The sequence below is a fragment of the Adiantum capillus-veneris genome, chromosome 16, assembly GCF_014529385.1.
Source record: "Adiantum capillus-veneris isolate H3 chromosome 16, ASM1452938v2, whole genome shotgun sequence".
NCBI classification, from domain to species: domain Eukaryota; kingdom Viridiplantae; phylum Streptophyta; class Polypodiopsida; order Polypodiales; family Pteridaceae; genus Adiantum; species Adiantum capillus-veneris.
Window position 1 is genome coordinate 26767143 of NC_140946.1, and position 16388 is coordinate 26783530.

The window sequence follows — 16388 nt, forward strand, 5'->3', positions numbered from 1 at the left end:
GCTCAAGGTTCCTTTTGTTCTTATGGAAGGGAGAGCCTTCTGTTCTTAATGAGAGAGTGCTATGATCACAAACAAAGTGAATGGACATTGTGCGTGCAAGTGTATGAGACTGAGAGATAGAGAGAGAAGAGAGATGCGACACCAGAGACATTGTAAAACCCTCCTCCGAAGGTGCCCCACTCTCGTCGGCAAGAGTGGTCTACTATTGATTGCACAATCTGGTACAAACTGAATGCATGTGAATAATGCGAGTGTAGGCTATGTCGACGATGATGACGGTGATGACAAGACCAACCTAAGGGCTGAAATCTGCAATCTTGTATCTGCTCTCCAAAAACGCTATGGGCTGAAATCTGCTATAGTCCAATAACGCTGATTTTGGGGGCTGTTTCTGTAGGTCTTTGTCGCTGAAAATCTGCAGGTTTAGGGCTGAAAACTGAGGTTTCTTTAAGCTGAAAACTGATGGTCTTTCCGGGCTGAATCTGCTACACTTTAAGGGGCTGAATAGGCAGATGCTTCATTGCTGAAAACACTGCCTAAAACTGTCCAAGACTAAAGTCTGCAAACGCTAGGAATGTTAAAAAATGCTAGGGCTTCAGTCTTCAGAAAACGCTAGGATCTGGGTTTTGATGGCGATCCTTGCTGATGCAAAACGCTAGGATTGGCTTGCTTCTGGCGATGGTATCTGGATGCAAAAACGCCAGGCTGATGCACTCCAGAAACGCTAGGGGATGCTGATGGTTCTTCTTGCTTAGAGGGGGAAACCGCCAAGGGGTCTTGTTGAGAAGTTGCCTGCTGAGCTTGGCTCCTGTTGCCTCTTTTGCCAAATAGTGCTAGTCTAGGTTTGCTTATATACAAGCTTACTCAATTTGCCCTACCTACTTTCCAACAAAAGTCACTTAAAAATAATAAGTGAAAAATGTCAAAAATAGGTAAAATAGGCTAAATGCACTGGAAAATTCCCCTGAAGGATTCTGATGGGAATGCTTATGATCATGCTGTGTGCAACCAGAGGATATGCATCTACACTAAGTGTCTGGGCATGCACGGTCTACGAATAGACTCACAAAAGTGCCAGATCACTTCTAATCTAGACCGACTAGACTGACTGAGACCTTGTCGTGTTGTAGCTTGTCCACGGACACAGGGTTGGATGTGTCACGTGACATCCCCTCCTTTTCAAAGTGAGGTACTGCTACCGAACTGTATGTCGTCGATGGAGATCGCCAATAGCATCCGGAATCCTAGAAGGGACTCTTCGCCGGCCCACTCTGATGTGTGGGTCGTGCGGTACCATAGTGACATAAAAACTCGTTTTAGCCCTCTGAAACCCCGAAACAACGAAACGGCCCAAACGTTTCGGCGAAACGAGCGAAACTAGTTGATTTTTTTTTTCGCCCCCCCCCTCTTTTGACCAGTTAACCTCAAATTACCCATTTGGGGATTTTTTAATCTATGCACAAAGGCTGCCACAAAAAATTGATCGATTTTTTTACCCTCACACACATCGAATAATCTCTCTCTCTCTCTCTCTCTCTCTCTCTCTCTCTCTCTCTCTCTCTCTCTCACACACACGTCAGCTTGGCCCGGGTCTTTCATGTACGTCGTTGCAGCTTGCTGCCGACTTACCTTGTTCACTCGTGACTCAAGTCTCACATCTAGATTTTGGTATTTCACATGACTTGACAGGTAAATTTGTATGTATATTCAATTTATAATTATATGAACATACATATAAAGCGAAACCTGTGTTTCGCTTTCTTTGAGATCCGAAATGAAACGTTTCAGAAACCTCGAAACCCTGAAAAGCACAAAACCCCGAAACATTTCATGTCACACTGTGCGGTTCTTTCCTTGAGTGATACAGAACACTGCCAAGGCTGTGATACCAATGTTAGGTGCTCCAGATGAGTGCTCCGAACTGTGCTCAAGGTTCCTTTTGTTCTTATGGAAGGGAGAGCCTTCCGTTCTTAATGAGAGAGTGCTATGATCACAAACAAAGTGAATGGACACTGTGCGTGCAAGTGTATGAGACTGAGAGATAGAGAGAGAAGAGAGATACGACACCAAAGACGTTGTAAAACCCTCCTCCGAAGGCCCCACTCTCATCGGCGAGAGTGGTCTACTATTGATTGCACAATCTGGTACAAACTAAATGCATGTGAATGATGCAAGTCTAGGCTATGTCGACGATGACGACGGTGATGACAAGACTGACCTAAGGGCTGAAATCTGCAATCTTGTATCTGCTGTCCAAAAATGCTATGGGCTGAAATCTGCTACAGTCCAATAACGCTGATTTTGGGGGCTTTTTTTTGTAGGTCTTTGTCGCTGAAAATCTGCAGGTTTAGGGCTGTAAACTGAGGTTTCTTTAGGCTGAAAACTGATAGTCTTTCTAGGCTGAGTCTGCTACTCTTTAAGGGGCTGAATAGGCAGATGCTTCATTGCTGAAAACGCCGCCTAAAATTGTCCAAGGCTAAAGTCTGCAAACGCTAGGAATGTTCAAAAACGCTAGGGCTGCAGTCTTCAGAAAACGCTAGGATCTGGGTTCTGCTTGCGATCCTTGCTGATGCAAAACACTAGGATTGGCTTGCTTCTGTCGATGATATCTGGATGCAAAAACGCCAGGCTGATGCACTCCAGAAACGCTAGGGGATGTTGATGGTTCTGCTTGCTTGGAGGAAGCAACCGCCAAGGGGTCTTGTTGAGAAGTTGCCTGCTGAGCTTGGCTCTTGTTGCCTCTTCTGCCAAATAGTGCTAGTTTAGGTTTGCTTATATACCAACTTACTCAATTTGCCCTACCTACTTTCCAACAAAAGTCACTAAAAAATAATAAGTGAAAAATGTCAAAAATAGGTAAAATAGGCTAAATGCACTGGAAAATTCCCCTGAAGGATTCTGATGGGAATGCTTATGATCATGCTGTGTGTAACCAGAGGATATGCATCTACACTAAGAGTCTGGGCATGAACGGTCTACGAATAGACTCACAAAAGTGCCAGATCACTTCTAATCTAGACTGACTTGGTTGACTGAACCCTTGTCATGCTGTAGCTTGTCCACGGACACATAGGGTTGGATGTGTCACGTGACAACATCACATTCCTTCCCCAAGAAAAATTTTCGTCCTTGAAAATTTCACTGGAAGGAATAATCCTAAAGTTGGGAAACCTTTTCTGAATAATGCTTGTTCTCATGTTGAACTCTCCTCAACACAATCTTTCCACTTAACTAAACACTCTTTATACATTGTAGTTCTAGTTCTTTGTTCTCTAGTGTCTAGTATTTTCTCTGGCTCATGTGTGTCTACTAACGTGGAATACTGGATGTATACCACTTGTCTCTGGTAATTGGAGTTTGTAAGCCATATCTCCAACTTTCTTTAGTATCGTGTAAGGTCCACAATACCTTGGTGATAATTTTGGACATGGTCCCGTCTTCTTGGTTTCAAACTTTTCAGGCACCTTTTGTTGCTAAATTAGCTTTATCTGAGAGAAAAATAATTCTAAATGGATTATTGGATTTATAAGCGAGAGGGTTTTCTCGCTTCAGAGACCAGAAAAAATCAATTATAAATGAATTATTGGAATTTTAAGTGAGAGGGTTTTTCTCATTGGAGGCATCCGAGTACAGATAGCTCTAATGCGTCACTCAGATCGATGACGAGAGCACTGTGAACGGGAATATCTGTAAGGCCACCAGGAACGGGTACTTCTGATGCGTCACATTGAATGGGTGATAGGGAGCATTGGGAAGAAGTATTCGACCATCCGAGAACGGACATCTCTGATGCACCATCGAATGGATGACATAGAGAATCACGAAGGAGATTGTACGGTAAGTTCGGTAGGAAAGGACTACGTGATGGGTATTCCTGATGCGTCATATGGTGGGTGACGGGGGCATTTGAAAGGGAATATTCCATAGGCGGGAGGAAATTCTAAATTGTGTTAGAATTGTGCACAAGGAGGAGCAAGCACTTGAATGAAGATGGGTTCAGAGGAAACTTTGAGAAAGAACAGTTGCTTTCTGAGAAAGCAGGTTTATTTCGGGAAAGCAGATGCTTTTCCGCAAGGAAGTCCATGCCAACATTGCATCTGTGCATGTGGTTGCATTGAGAACGCCTGGGAAGTGCTGTGTAAGCATTGTTTTCAACCTATAAGTTTTTATTGAGTTTTTAGCAAGTTCAGACCATTTTTAAAAGTGGCTGGCTGCCCACTTAATAAGTGGGCAGCCATCTGACAAATAAAGTAGCAAAAACCACGGCGCTCCACTTTCTCCCTCTTTTTAGCAAAAGCAAAAGCGATTTCTCACTCCCAGCTGTAGGCGCCCCCTACTTAGCGCTATTTCTGCCAGGTTGACCCTCCCTATTCCTGCCGGCTGCTAGGAGCAATAAAAGCAAACTCTCTCTCTCTCTGTCTCTCTCTTTCTCTCTCTCTCTCTCAGAGCACCAAAAAAGGCCAGTGCTCGCAACAAGGAAGAGGGGCTGCAGATTTCGGGATCAACTTCGGAGAGTGATAGAAACTTAGCTCATTGGTTTGTAGAGTACGTTCAAAGCATGAATGACCTCTATACAAACCTGCACCTACTCTTGGGCACTGACGACTTGAGTAGGGATGTGATAGTTGTTGTTCAAGCTATGCATGATAAAGGTGATAATCTTATTCTTCCTGTTTGGACAAGCAGCAAAGTTGAGGTCACATATTGTCAAGTTTGGATCTTTGCTCTTCGTAGGTTTGTAGTAGTATTCATTTTTCGATTTTGTATTTAGCTTACGTGAAGATTTAAGAATTTGTTCCTTTAGAAGTTGTTGTGTGAAGTTTGATTTCTAGGATTAAGTTTTTAAGATGTCTTATCCTTTTTTGTTTAAAGTTGAGTACTTGTTTTAAGCCAAGTGAGTTGCGTCAACTTATTTTGCGCATGCCTTTTCTAAAAACATTTTTAACTTAATAATGTTTTGTTTTATCTAATTTTGTTTCGTAGCAAACAAAGTGATTTAGTTAGTTAGTTAGTTTGTTTGTTTTTTTTTTCCTTTCTTTTCTTTTCTTGTGTCCCTTGCTTTTGTAGTTTTATGAGTGCTTTGTTCTCTCTTATAATTTGTGAGTTCAGACTATTTTGAACTTATGAAGGTATATATAACAAAAAGACTAAGTAAAAGGGGGTAAAGTTTAAACAAAAGTGTGAAGGGGTAGGTTTGAGTGATCATCAAACTCCGGAAGGGCTCTTGATGAATCTCCACATCATTGTTGTAGTCGAGGTCATCACCGCCATATTGGCCTTGCGGTCCTCCTCTAGCTCCTCCAAAAGTGTCTCGGCCGTAGATGGATCCTCTTGTGCTATCTCCCACTCAATGAAGGGATCTGCCTTGTGTGTGACTCTCTTGGAAAGCATGCGCAAGTTAGCGCTCACAAACACCAAATCATTGGCCCTCTCGACCTCAAGGCGATTTCTCTTCTTAGAGGCAATGTGGCTGTACACACTCCATAATTGTTCCAAGCAACTAGTGGTACATGCTTGGCTAAGGACACAAACATCCAAGCGTTACAAATGTGGGCGATCTTGTCACGGGACGGACACCACGTGCCAATGGAAAAGAACATACTGAACAACTTTAAGCACTTCAATAACAACTGAACTGAAAGAGAGAGAGAGAGAGAACACACGCGACACGAAGTGGCGGAATTCCACCTCAGAGAGTACTGGCTCCAAACCTTGGCGCCCCTTTCGGTATTTCTTTATATTACTTGAACTCAGTACAATGGTGGTACTCGCGCTCTGCACCTTCTCACCGAAGTGTGCCAGAGATTGACCCCTTGACTCATATTTAAAGGCCGTTGGCCATAAAAAACAGTTACATGAAAATCTTTCAAACACAAAAGCAACTGGCCCAAAAGCAGGTGCCACTCTCTCTCTCTCTCTCTCTCTCTCTCTCTCTCTCTCTCTCTCTCTCTCTCTCTCTCTCTCTCTCTCGCTCGTGCTCACTCTCCTTGGTCTCTACGCTTCGGCATCGTCGACTTTGACAGTATCAACGTCAGTCAATTGTCGGTCAACACGCAGTCAATCTTGAATCGTGCAAATTCTTTCTATCTTTTGTGGTGCACATGCCCTATCAACTACCTCATTTTTGTGCTAATTTTTCCGATTTAATGCTTCTTTTAGTGCTAGGCTTCATTATGGCGGAGTCTGCCCTTGATCTCCGGAGTCAGGACAGAAACTCAGTACGCTGACCTTTGTGTTGATGTATGCTCATGTGTGTGTGTGTGTGTGTGTGTGTGTGTGTGTGTGTGTGTGGTGTGTGTTGTGTTGGGGAGCATATGTTACTACCTAGTTCTACACCCACTATTAGGCACTGACGACGTTAGTGGGGATGTCGTGGTATTTAGTCAATACTATGCATGATGGAGCTGATGGTTATATTGTCTTGCGGGTGACTACCATGGGTCTATACCTTGCACTTTCCTTCAAGGGTGAATCTGGGCTTATCCTGGATTCATCTAGGTATATCTATCTTGAATCTGTCAATTTTTTGTCAAAATCGCTTTCCGCTGCCTTTTTTTCATCATCTTCTATTTGTGCACATCGAAAACTGTGTCTTCTTCACTCAAACTCTTCAGTTTCTTTGCATCTTTATGTCCTCCTCATGAACCTTGATTATTTTGAGTGGGGAACTTGTGGAGATATGCCATCACCATATGGTGGCATCCTAGGTCCCATGTCATTGTTGTGTGGCCAGATTGGCCCTTTGATTTACTTCTGCCGGTTTTAGAAAATTGGTTGCTTTTGCTGAAGCTGGGGTTCAATTTATGATTTATCTCATGTGATACGCCTGATTTTTCAAGTCTTTTTTATAGAGCTTTGCGTTTGATGTTTGATGTTTCATTGTGGTTTCAATAGTGCTGGTTGAAGATGCAAGAAGACCCACTTATTCCAGATGTGCAAGACTCGTCATCAACTAGCATGTGGACATCAGGCTTAATTTACGGAAAAGACATGGTAAGATATATGTTAATGTTAACATATACCAAAAATACAAATGTATAATTTTTTGTGCAAAACAAGGTTCTTCCTTCTGCATGGAGTAAGAATCCTGATTTCTTTTTCTCCTCTGGTGATTTAAAGGGCATTGTAGCTTTGGAAACAGAGCATGGGAGTGTCCGTGTGAAGGTAATCACTATATTAGAAAAATTCAAAATTTCCTTGAATCTTTGCAGACTGCTTTCATGTTTGAAAGTTTAATTGCAGTTTATGTCTTCAAATTCCTCTGTTTAACGTGGTTAATGATGCCCTTTCTTCCCTTTTCTACATCCCCTTAGGACTCTTTTGTTATTATTGATTGGATGTTAAGCTTAGGTATTCCTTGAATTACGGATATGAGAGAGTCGGTGAGCTATTACGAAGGAAAATGAAGGTTATTTGTCAAGCTCACATGATGGCTTCTCTCATTCTATGAAATGGTAACACTTGTGACAAGGATGTGAGAGAGTCAGTAGGTGTATTCTAAACAGCAATTCAAGGGTCACCTGTTGAGCTAAAAAGGTGGCTTGTTTACTTCTATGGAATGGGAAGCACTCATTACAAGGTCCTTGGTAAGCCCTCATATAATGGGGAAGTGAAAGATTGAAGGAATCACGTCCTTAGAGCTCCCATAATTTACAGGTAGTTCAGGCCTTGCAAACCGAAGCACGGAACCGACTTCAAAGCAAAAGCTTTTCAAAATTTTCAAGAAAAAGCATTTTCTTTGAAACAAAAACTTTGTAAAGAAAAGATATCCTAGAAGGTCAGTATATAATTGAGAGGGAAGCTGAGCTTGTGAAGGTGGGTATGGATATTGTAGTGGTTCATGGCCAGCAAGTTGTCCCCGTGTATTGTAGCTTTCCGTTGGTGGGAGCACTTAAATGCAGATTTTAAACAACAAGTGTGCTCACTGCTCCTTGCCACTAGAGCTTTGATTCAGTGCTCCAATTTGGCTTATTTGAGGGACACCTGCTCTATCAATCTGTGCAACGTCCTCCCAAGCTTGCAATGAAAAACAACACCATGTGAACGAGGGTCGGCATTTGGGACAAACACAACCAGACCAAATCTCCCAACAGCTCTGCACTCACTTGAGGCTGACGAATATGGATAACGAAGGAGAATACTCTAGACAAGGTGTACACTGCAAAACTTCATGTGACAAGGCAAGAGGTTTATAGGCAAACAACCCTGCAAGCGCTCGAATAACGCCGAAAAGATATCTAGATACCATGTACTCTCCCAAACATCTTAATACACATTCAAACTCCTGCTTGGACCTGAAATCCTTCATCTGCAGTGTCCGGCGCCTCCTGTTGACCTTGACCATCGGTAGCATGCAACACACACTGTCCACATGCAACTCTTCTTGAGTCAACAAACTTCTTCAGGTCCCCCTCTACCTGCAGATAAGCAAATTCTGAAGCCACACTCATTGGCCCTCCTTCAGAGTGACCAAATGACTCTATTTCCTGCACAGAGACTCGATCATCTTCACATATATTAGATAGAAATGGAACTATTACCTTATCAATCTCATTTTATTCCCAATCCAAAGGAAATTGGATTCCTCGTGCTCACTTGTAGCTGCAAATCCTTGCCCATTGACATATAGACCACCTGTATGCTCCTGACCACTATCTTGAGTCTATGAACATATACTCATGGCATGTCACAGCTTGTGGGGTACATGCATTATAAGATGCCCGGCATTATGCCGTTTCCCAAAATTCAGTGTGCTCTGTGTGTAGGGTAGACATCTCCCTCACTATGGGATCTTTTGACTTAGCATGTTTGCATTTTGACTTAGTCTTTTGGCGCTCCTCAGCCTCATGCTCGCACGCATCAACGTCATACACAGCCTCTTCTTCTGTAGCATCATCTTGTCCACAAAAGTCATCCTCTTCTTCCTCTGCACCTGAGCATAAGCAGCTTTTGGACACCCTCAAGAAGCCCCATAGTAGTTCAACCTTGAGTCGTCTCCAATTGCCCTGAATTTCCTTGGGTAACCTGCAGTAGAACTCCCATGCTTCTCTTCTCAAGCCTTACGATGCATAGTCTGCTTACTTCGCACCATCGAAGATGTGGAGCTGCATCATCTCTCCGTGAACTTGGTTGATCCATGCTTGTATATCCTGTTGACTTGAAGAGTCAAAATACCTGTTCACCATGATAGTCTACAAATGAGGTGACACTGTGTCTTCAATTGCTACGACTCCACTCGAAAACCACCTACCGACTGTATTTCTACAATACTTGTTCGCTAGCAGGATCGCTAAAAGGTGGTGGCACCTTGGGGACACACACCCAGACCACACCCACTAAATCTCCCAACAGATCTGCACTCACTTGAGGCTGACCAATATGGATAACGAACCTTTTGTCTTGAAACTTTTTTTCATACACCTACTACACAAGGCTCTTGAATGGACAATTAAGCACATACTTCAATACTTAAGGGCAGGAGAATACTATAGACAAGGTGTACACTGCAAAACTTCATGTGACACATTGAAACTCCTGCTTGGACGTGCAAACGCCTTCCATACACCCATAACCAAGCGGCTTCACCTAGCTAGGCTTAGGTAGACATGAACGCTCATGATCACCAACACATAACTGTAGATTGCCATGTACAAGCATGTAAGGCTTTGTATTGAACTGGACTTGCCATACAGGCGCTTCCTATGCTTCATACAACTGCAAACAACTCCTTATGAACCTCGGACAACTCCATACCTAGCTCGGATAGCCAATGCGTTCACAAAATGCCCTTCATGTGCAACAAGGCGACAACCTTCTCTCCGTTAAAGCACTCACCTCCGCTCTAGTATGAGCGGCTTTCCTTCTTAAAGTCCTTGTGATATTCCCCACCTAGCTATTCAAATTGGTTGCCTTCCTTCTCTGCCTGCGAGCAAATATGGAGACCTCTCCCTTTTTATTTCCCACCCCGTGGCTTATGATCGTCTCACCTACAGTTCATATGTAGCATGGCGGTCCCTGTCTTGCGTGTTCCCTTGGTTCTCTGAGAGCCACTCTCCAACTAGATCCCTCCTTGAATGGCCCTCCGAATGAGGCTCCTGCTTCATTTCTACCCTCCTTCCTTCCCATGACAAGCTCTTCCTCTGTAGAGTTCCCTTGTCAAAGCCTCCTCCCTTTATTAGCTCTATCTGAGCACCCTCTATTTGCCCACTGGCTCTCTTGCTCGCTCCTTAGCACTTCCCAATCTCTCGTCCGGTGGTGGCTCAAGCCCCTATACTCTCCACAACTCTATCTGTAGGGCAAGATGCCCCTCCCTTGATTGATGCTCTCAAGCTCGACTATCATTTGGCTCTCCATTACCCTGAGGGAATGCCTTCCTAATGAGCTCCTACCCACTGATCTCCTTCCCACTGATCTCCTTCCCTCGGTTTTTGTGAGCCGCACCCTCTTTGGAATTGGTGTCTTCCTCTCTATGCAGCTCTATGAGGTCCCCCTCTTTCTGGTGGTGGCCCTGTTGAGCATGATGACCACCTTGGCTTGGAGAGGCCCTCCTGCTGCACCTTGTGACACCATGTGAGCTCAGTTTGGAGCTCCCTCCTGCCTGTCGGTCAGCCACCGCGCCCTTCTCTTACCACCAGTGGGCTGCCTCCCCCCTTAACCTCTGCGAGCCACCAGCTTCAAGAGCCTCCTCGTCGATAAGGAGGCCCATATTGGTCCCCCTTTCCCCTGATGCTGCTTTCCCTTGGCGGTGCCCATGTGCTCTGTAGGTCGATGCCGATGCCGGCCTTCTTGCACGGGACCTTCCATCCTTCCAAGTTGACAGATAACCTTTCACAATTCGAATAATAATTGATTTTACTAAAGGCCCCCAAGTCCCCATTCCCATAAGGCATTTGCTCTCCCACAGGGACCCACACTCGGGCTTCTCCTGGCATACAAATACACGGGCCGACGTAGCTTGGATTCACGTAACCATTTCAACCATCAACACTTCCCCAAAGCGTCCCCTTCAAGGTGGTCCGCTTTTAAGCTTTTCGAATGGTAAATTCTCTGCATATTCGCTCGATTGCTGGCCAAAATTTATCTTGCTTAATTGCCATCTTTAATAGACAAATGACCATCCTTAGTAGGCTCAATCTCCAAAGCTTATGCCTAGATGCAGCTCATATCCACTTTTGTTCGTGCATTGACACATTCCTCGTGCTTGATGAAGGTATTGCCCACCTCTGTAGTGCAACAGTTGAGAGAGATCCGGAATCCATCATCTTTGCCCAACCCTTTAGTTGAGCATTCATGCTCAACTTTTGCACTAGTCGACTACTGCAAACCTGTACAAACCATTATATACAATATGTACAAGCTGATCAAAACACAAAAAAGCAGCTCACCTGACTTATGATAGCATTTGTATTGGCTGCCTTAACTCTCCCTAAAGCTCATGTACAGAGCTCCACCTGGATCAAATGGGGAATTGTTGGTTTCCCAATGGTTGAAGGGCCTTCCTCCTGGGTCGTAGGACATCTGTTACAAAAAGATGACATGCTGACGTGGCAAACAGTATGGCCTGTTGACATGGTACACAATACGGACCTCCGCGATCTGCGCTGACAAGTGCTGATGTGGCAGCCTGTACGGATTTCCACAAATTGCGCTAGCTCCTTCTTGGCTAGTTGCTTTTGGGGCTAATTGCTTTTGAGTTTAGAAGATTTTTGGGCTCTGCTTTTGGGGCATCCCTTGTAAGAATAAATAAGCATTTGGGGCCTCACTCTAAGGAGAATCTGGACGCAAAGTCTGAGAGCAGAGGTCCCTTGGGAGTCGTACTTTTGCAATGATTAATGAAAAAGAAATATCGAAAGGGGTGCCAGGCTTTGGGGCCAATATTTCTAGGTAGGGAACTACGCCGAGCCGTGTCGACACTCTCTCTCTCTCTCTCTCTCTCTCTCTCAATTAAAGTATAGTGATTATGAAGTTTCTGTTTGCGTGTTGCTATTGATTTCTCACTTGGAATGTCCAAGCTTGTTACAATGGGTATCAGAACTGAGAAAGATTCGTCTTCTATGGAGGATCCGATCCTTTTTTGCAGCACACGCATGTTTTTGTGAAAGAATCTTTGTGTCCTGACCTTGGACTTATTAGCCACTCCCTCCCTTCGTACATCGCGCATCGGGCCTGCTCCCGTCTTCATCGCTCTGTTTTACAGGGCATAAGCCATAAAGAACTCCAAATTATACATGGGTTCTCATGGAGAGTCTCACAGAGATAATACTTCTTGGTGGGGAGGTATAGAAAAGTCGAAATCCGCCGTGGGAACTGAAGGAAAGAATGAAGATTTGGACAAATTTTTCAACGGAGAAGTTCACCAGAGCGGACTACAAATGTCAAGTGCAGGTTGACACACGTGTGAGAAGATTGATCAAGTACTCTAGAAACCCAAGATTTACCCGATTGATGAGATTTTCTTGAGATGGCGAGAAGCCATTGATTCTTCTCTCAGATCGGGAGGAAAGATGGAAGGACAAATGAGTGCAGACAAGCGGAACCCGTACCCGTACTTGCAGAAAGAGCTAGACAAAAGTCTTGAAAAGAAGATGAACCAGAGGGCTACTAGAAGATAAGCCAGAGTGTCACAGAGCAGCAGCCGAGCGCGGAAGAAAAGAAAAAGACGTAAGCAGGATTGGTACCAGATTTTGTGGGGATTACCGACCTTGATCAAATGAACGGAAATACCTAACTTTGCACAGCATGGGGCAAAGTTCGAGACCAGGAAACCCTTATCTTGATTCTTCTTTGATGGAGAAGCCAAGGCCAACTTCAAGCGAATTGGCGGCTAGATTTGGAATTATGCCAAAGGAAGTGGGGCCATAGGCAGAGGCTGTTCTAGCGGAACCCGGGCGGGATGTTTCCATTACACCGGTCATTGGCAAACTATGTTTGCAGTGTCAGGGGTATTTAGGGCACGAGGACTTTTACATCATGCCTTTGGAAGGGTGTGACGTCCTCCGAGGAATCCCTTGGTTCCCCAAGAATAGTGTCGCGATAGATTTCAGGACAGGGAAAGCCATCTGGAAGAATGAGAAGGGCAAAGAGATTGTACTTGATGGAAAACTGAAAGACCTCGAAAAAGGAACGATAAGATTTTCTGCAAGCTTAGGCTGACTGTTTCTCTGAGGGCTTACAAGGCGAATTGCCTCCTTCACGTCCTAAAGACACGATTGATTTGATCCCCGATAGTACACCACCGAACCGGCCATCTTACCGACCTAGCCAAGCCCGAAATGAAGAAATAATGAACCAGAACAGATTTTCCCCATCTCGAGGATCGATGATATACTCGACAGACTTCAGGGTTTTACTTTTCGAATTGCCCTGAAAAGTGGGTGTCATCAGATCCGAATTGCTCCTAGAGACGGCTACAAGATAGCTTTTAGGACGACTTTTGGTTTGCATGAATAGTTGGTGATGCCTTTTATATTACGAATGCTCGAGCTACATTCAACCGTATGATGGATAGGATTTTTAGAAAGTACCGATCATTTGCGGACACTTTCTTTGACAACATTATCTTCTTCTCCAAGAATGAAGCAGAACACAGACACCACTTGTTCAGGCATGGCGAAAGAATAAGTTGGTTATGAATGCAAAAAGAGTGAATTTTTCTTGCCTGAGATACATTTCTTGGGACACATCGTCTCAACAGAAGCAGGTACATATGGACCCGGCCAAAAATTGAGACTATTCGGTATTGGCCTGATTTGAAGAATGTTCATGAAGTTTGAAGTCTTCTGGGCTTGTGTCCATATTATTGGCGGTTCATTCGGGAATTTGCAGAGATAGCTTCTCTTTTGCATGTGTTGATTCAGAAAAGGGTTCCTTCTACTAGGAGACAGTTAGAGATTGCAACCTTTCAGACTCTCAAGGAAAATTTGACAACCTAGAAGAGTATTGACTTTACTGGACTTGCAAAAGCCCTTTGACGTTTACTGTGTTGCATGTGGTCACAATTTGGGAGCAGTCTTGATGTAAGAAGTTCATGTCATTGCTTACCAGAGCAGGATGTTTTTACGTCCTCAGTTGGTTGCACAAGTTTATGAAAAAGAGCTTTTGGACAATTATGCATGCTCTTACGCAATGGCGACACTATTTACTCGGAGCTGATTTTACAGTCTTTATGGATTATCAGAGTTGACGCTACTTTTTGTCATGGAAGCAGCTTTCGAAAAAAGTAGATGCGATGGGCTAACATCCTATCACAGTGTCATTTCCAGATTTTCCATGTTCAGGGACACAAAAATTTAGTGGCAGATGCATTGTCTAGGAAGCCCTTGGTTTTTGTAACAAACTTGGACACTCCAAGTCAAGAATCAACCGCGACAGCACCAAATAACCACTTCAAAACAATTCACAGATCACAATAGATTTGCACTGGCCCGGCGGAGTTCCGTGCCTAGAGATATTGGCCCCAAAGACTGGCGCCCCTTTCGGTATTTCTTTTTGTATTAATCAATCATCAAAGTACAAGAGAGCGGTTAGGGTTTCACTCTCAGACTCTGCGTCCAGATGCTCTGAGAAGTAAGGCCCTCACCACTAATTTAAAGGTTACAAGGGATGCCCAAAAGCAGAGCCCCAAAAGCTTTTAAAATCAAAAGCATCAGTTCTCTCTCTCTCTTAGAGAGTCTTTTCTCTTTTTTTTTTATAAAAAAAAAGCAAAAGCAAAATTCGCGTCGCTCATCATTTTCCTTTTTTTTTTTTTTTTTATTTTATAAATAAAATAATCCGCCTCCGCGATTTCCAGAATTTAGGGTTTTTGGCAAAAATTAGGGTTTGCAGGAATTTTAGGGTTTTTGGCAGAAATTAGGGTTTCTGCTGTCCGCCACGTCATCACTTTGTGACATACCCCCCTCTTGAAAGCATTGTAATCGACTGCGATTACGCCTGCAAAACCGACAAAAGCCATAAACCGTCTTAGCAGACACTGACTGTTAGTACCTACGTACTAGGAACACACATCTAGCACATGTACAAAATCGACAGTCACATCACACGACATCACAGGACATCACCAGACATCACAGGACATCACATGACATTCAACATTCATTCGGATCTTAGACCATGATTTATCGGCAATGTAGCTAGCAATCACATCTAGGTCCAATCGGGACCTCAACGATGTCCGATTGACTAACCCCTATTGCAACCATGTCTATTCGAGATCAATCAGACCAAAATGCTGCAGTCATTTCGGCTATCAGTTCCTGCACTCACAAGAAGTCAAGAACAAATCAGTATCATAATCAGGAATTCCATTTCATAAAGTCATCCAGCAGAATACTGTCACCTCTCAGTATCCCTGAAGCTCAAAGAGACATCAGTGACTTTAGTATCAAAATCGAGGCATCTGTTGACAAAGGAGTGGAGTAACTCCCCTCTTGTGCATCCCACTGCACCAGATCTTCGGCCAAGCTGAATTCTGGGTTCCATTTGGAGTAGACTATGCTAAACCAAAAGCATCGAGGTAAAGTTTCACAATCTGAGGAGTATCTGCTAGGTCCTCCTCCTCCATCCACTTCGCATCAAGTGCAGGATAATTCTTGAACTTAACCAAGAACCGCCTTCGAACTTTACCCTTATTCTTCGTATCCTTATGTGCCAAAATCTGTTCAGGAACAAGGATCTCCTCGTTTTCTTCCACTTCGGGTTGCTCATCAGGCTCCCCATCATCAGGCACATCACCCTTAACAGGTTTCAAGAGACTCACATGCAATGCATTATGAATCCTCCAAGTATCTGGCAGTTCCAATCGGAAGGAGACATCATTTATCTTGTCAGTAATCTGGAAAGGTCCGTAGTATCACATACTAAGCTTTGGAAAAAGCCTCTCCTTTCCCTTCTTCTTTCTTAGGCGTGCCTTCTCAAAAGTAAGAGCACCCAATCATCCTCCTTCAGTTTCAAGTCGCGACGATGGCGATCCGCTGCCTTTTTCTGTCGTTCTTGAGACTTCTGTAAAGTCTCGTGAACCTTGGCAAAAGCCGTATCCAAATCTCGCGAATATTCATCCGCTTCAAATTTTTAATCTTTCGTGCTCAGGAAGGATGGAACCTTCGCAGCAGTTTCAACAATCTCTCATGGCGTCTTCCCCGTCGAAGAGTGTATCGTGTTATTGTAGGCAAATTCCACCAAAGGTAAGTTCTTTTCCCATTGAGTCTTCTGATGCGAGATACAAGACTTCAATAAATCTAAAATCACTGAATTGGCAATCTCAAATTGCCCGTCAGTCTGCAAGTGGAACGATGATGAGAACTGCAACTACGTGCCAATGTTCTCCCAAATTGCCTTCCAAAACCAACTCATAAATCTGGGGTCTATGTCGAAGAGAATCGTCTTAGACGTGC

General features: G+C 43.9%; 1 protein-coding gene across 1 annotated transcript in view; it reads left to right on the plus strand.

Annotated features, from left to right (window-relative positions):
- The window catches only part of LOC147438756 (uncharacterized), a 66901-nt gene that overhangs the window by 18119 nt on the left and 32394 nt on the right, over nt 1–16388 (plus strand). Inside the window, exons 2-3 of the mRNA XM_086484736.1 lie at nt 6895–6993; nt 7120–7164. Of these exons, the coding sequence (XP_086340862.1) occupies nt 6895–6993; nt 7120–7164 (144 nt within the window). The remainder of the gene's footprint in view (nt 1–6894; nt 6994–7119; nt 7165–16388) is intronic.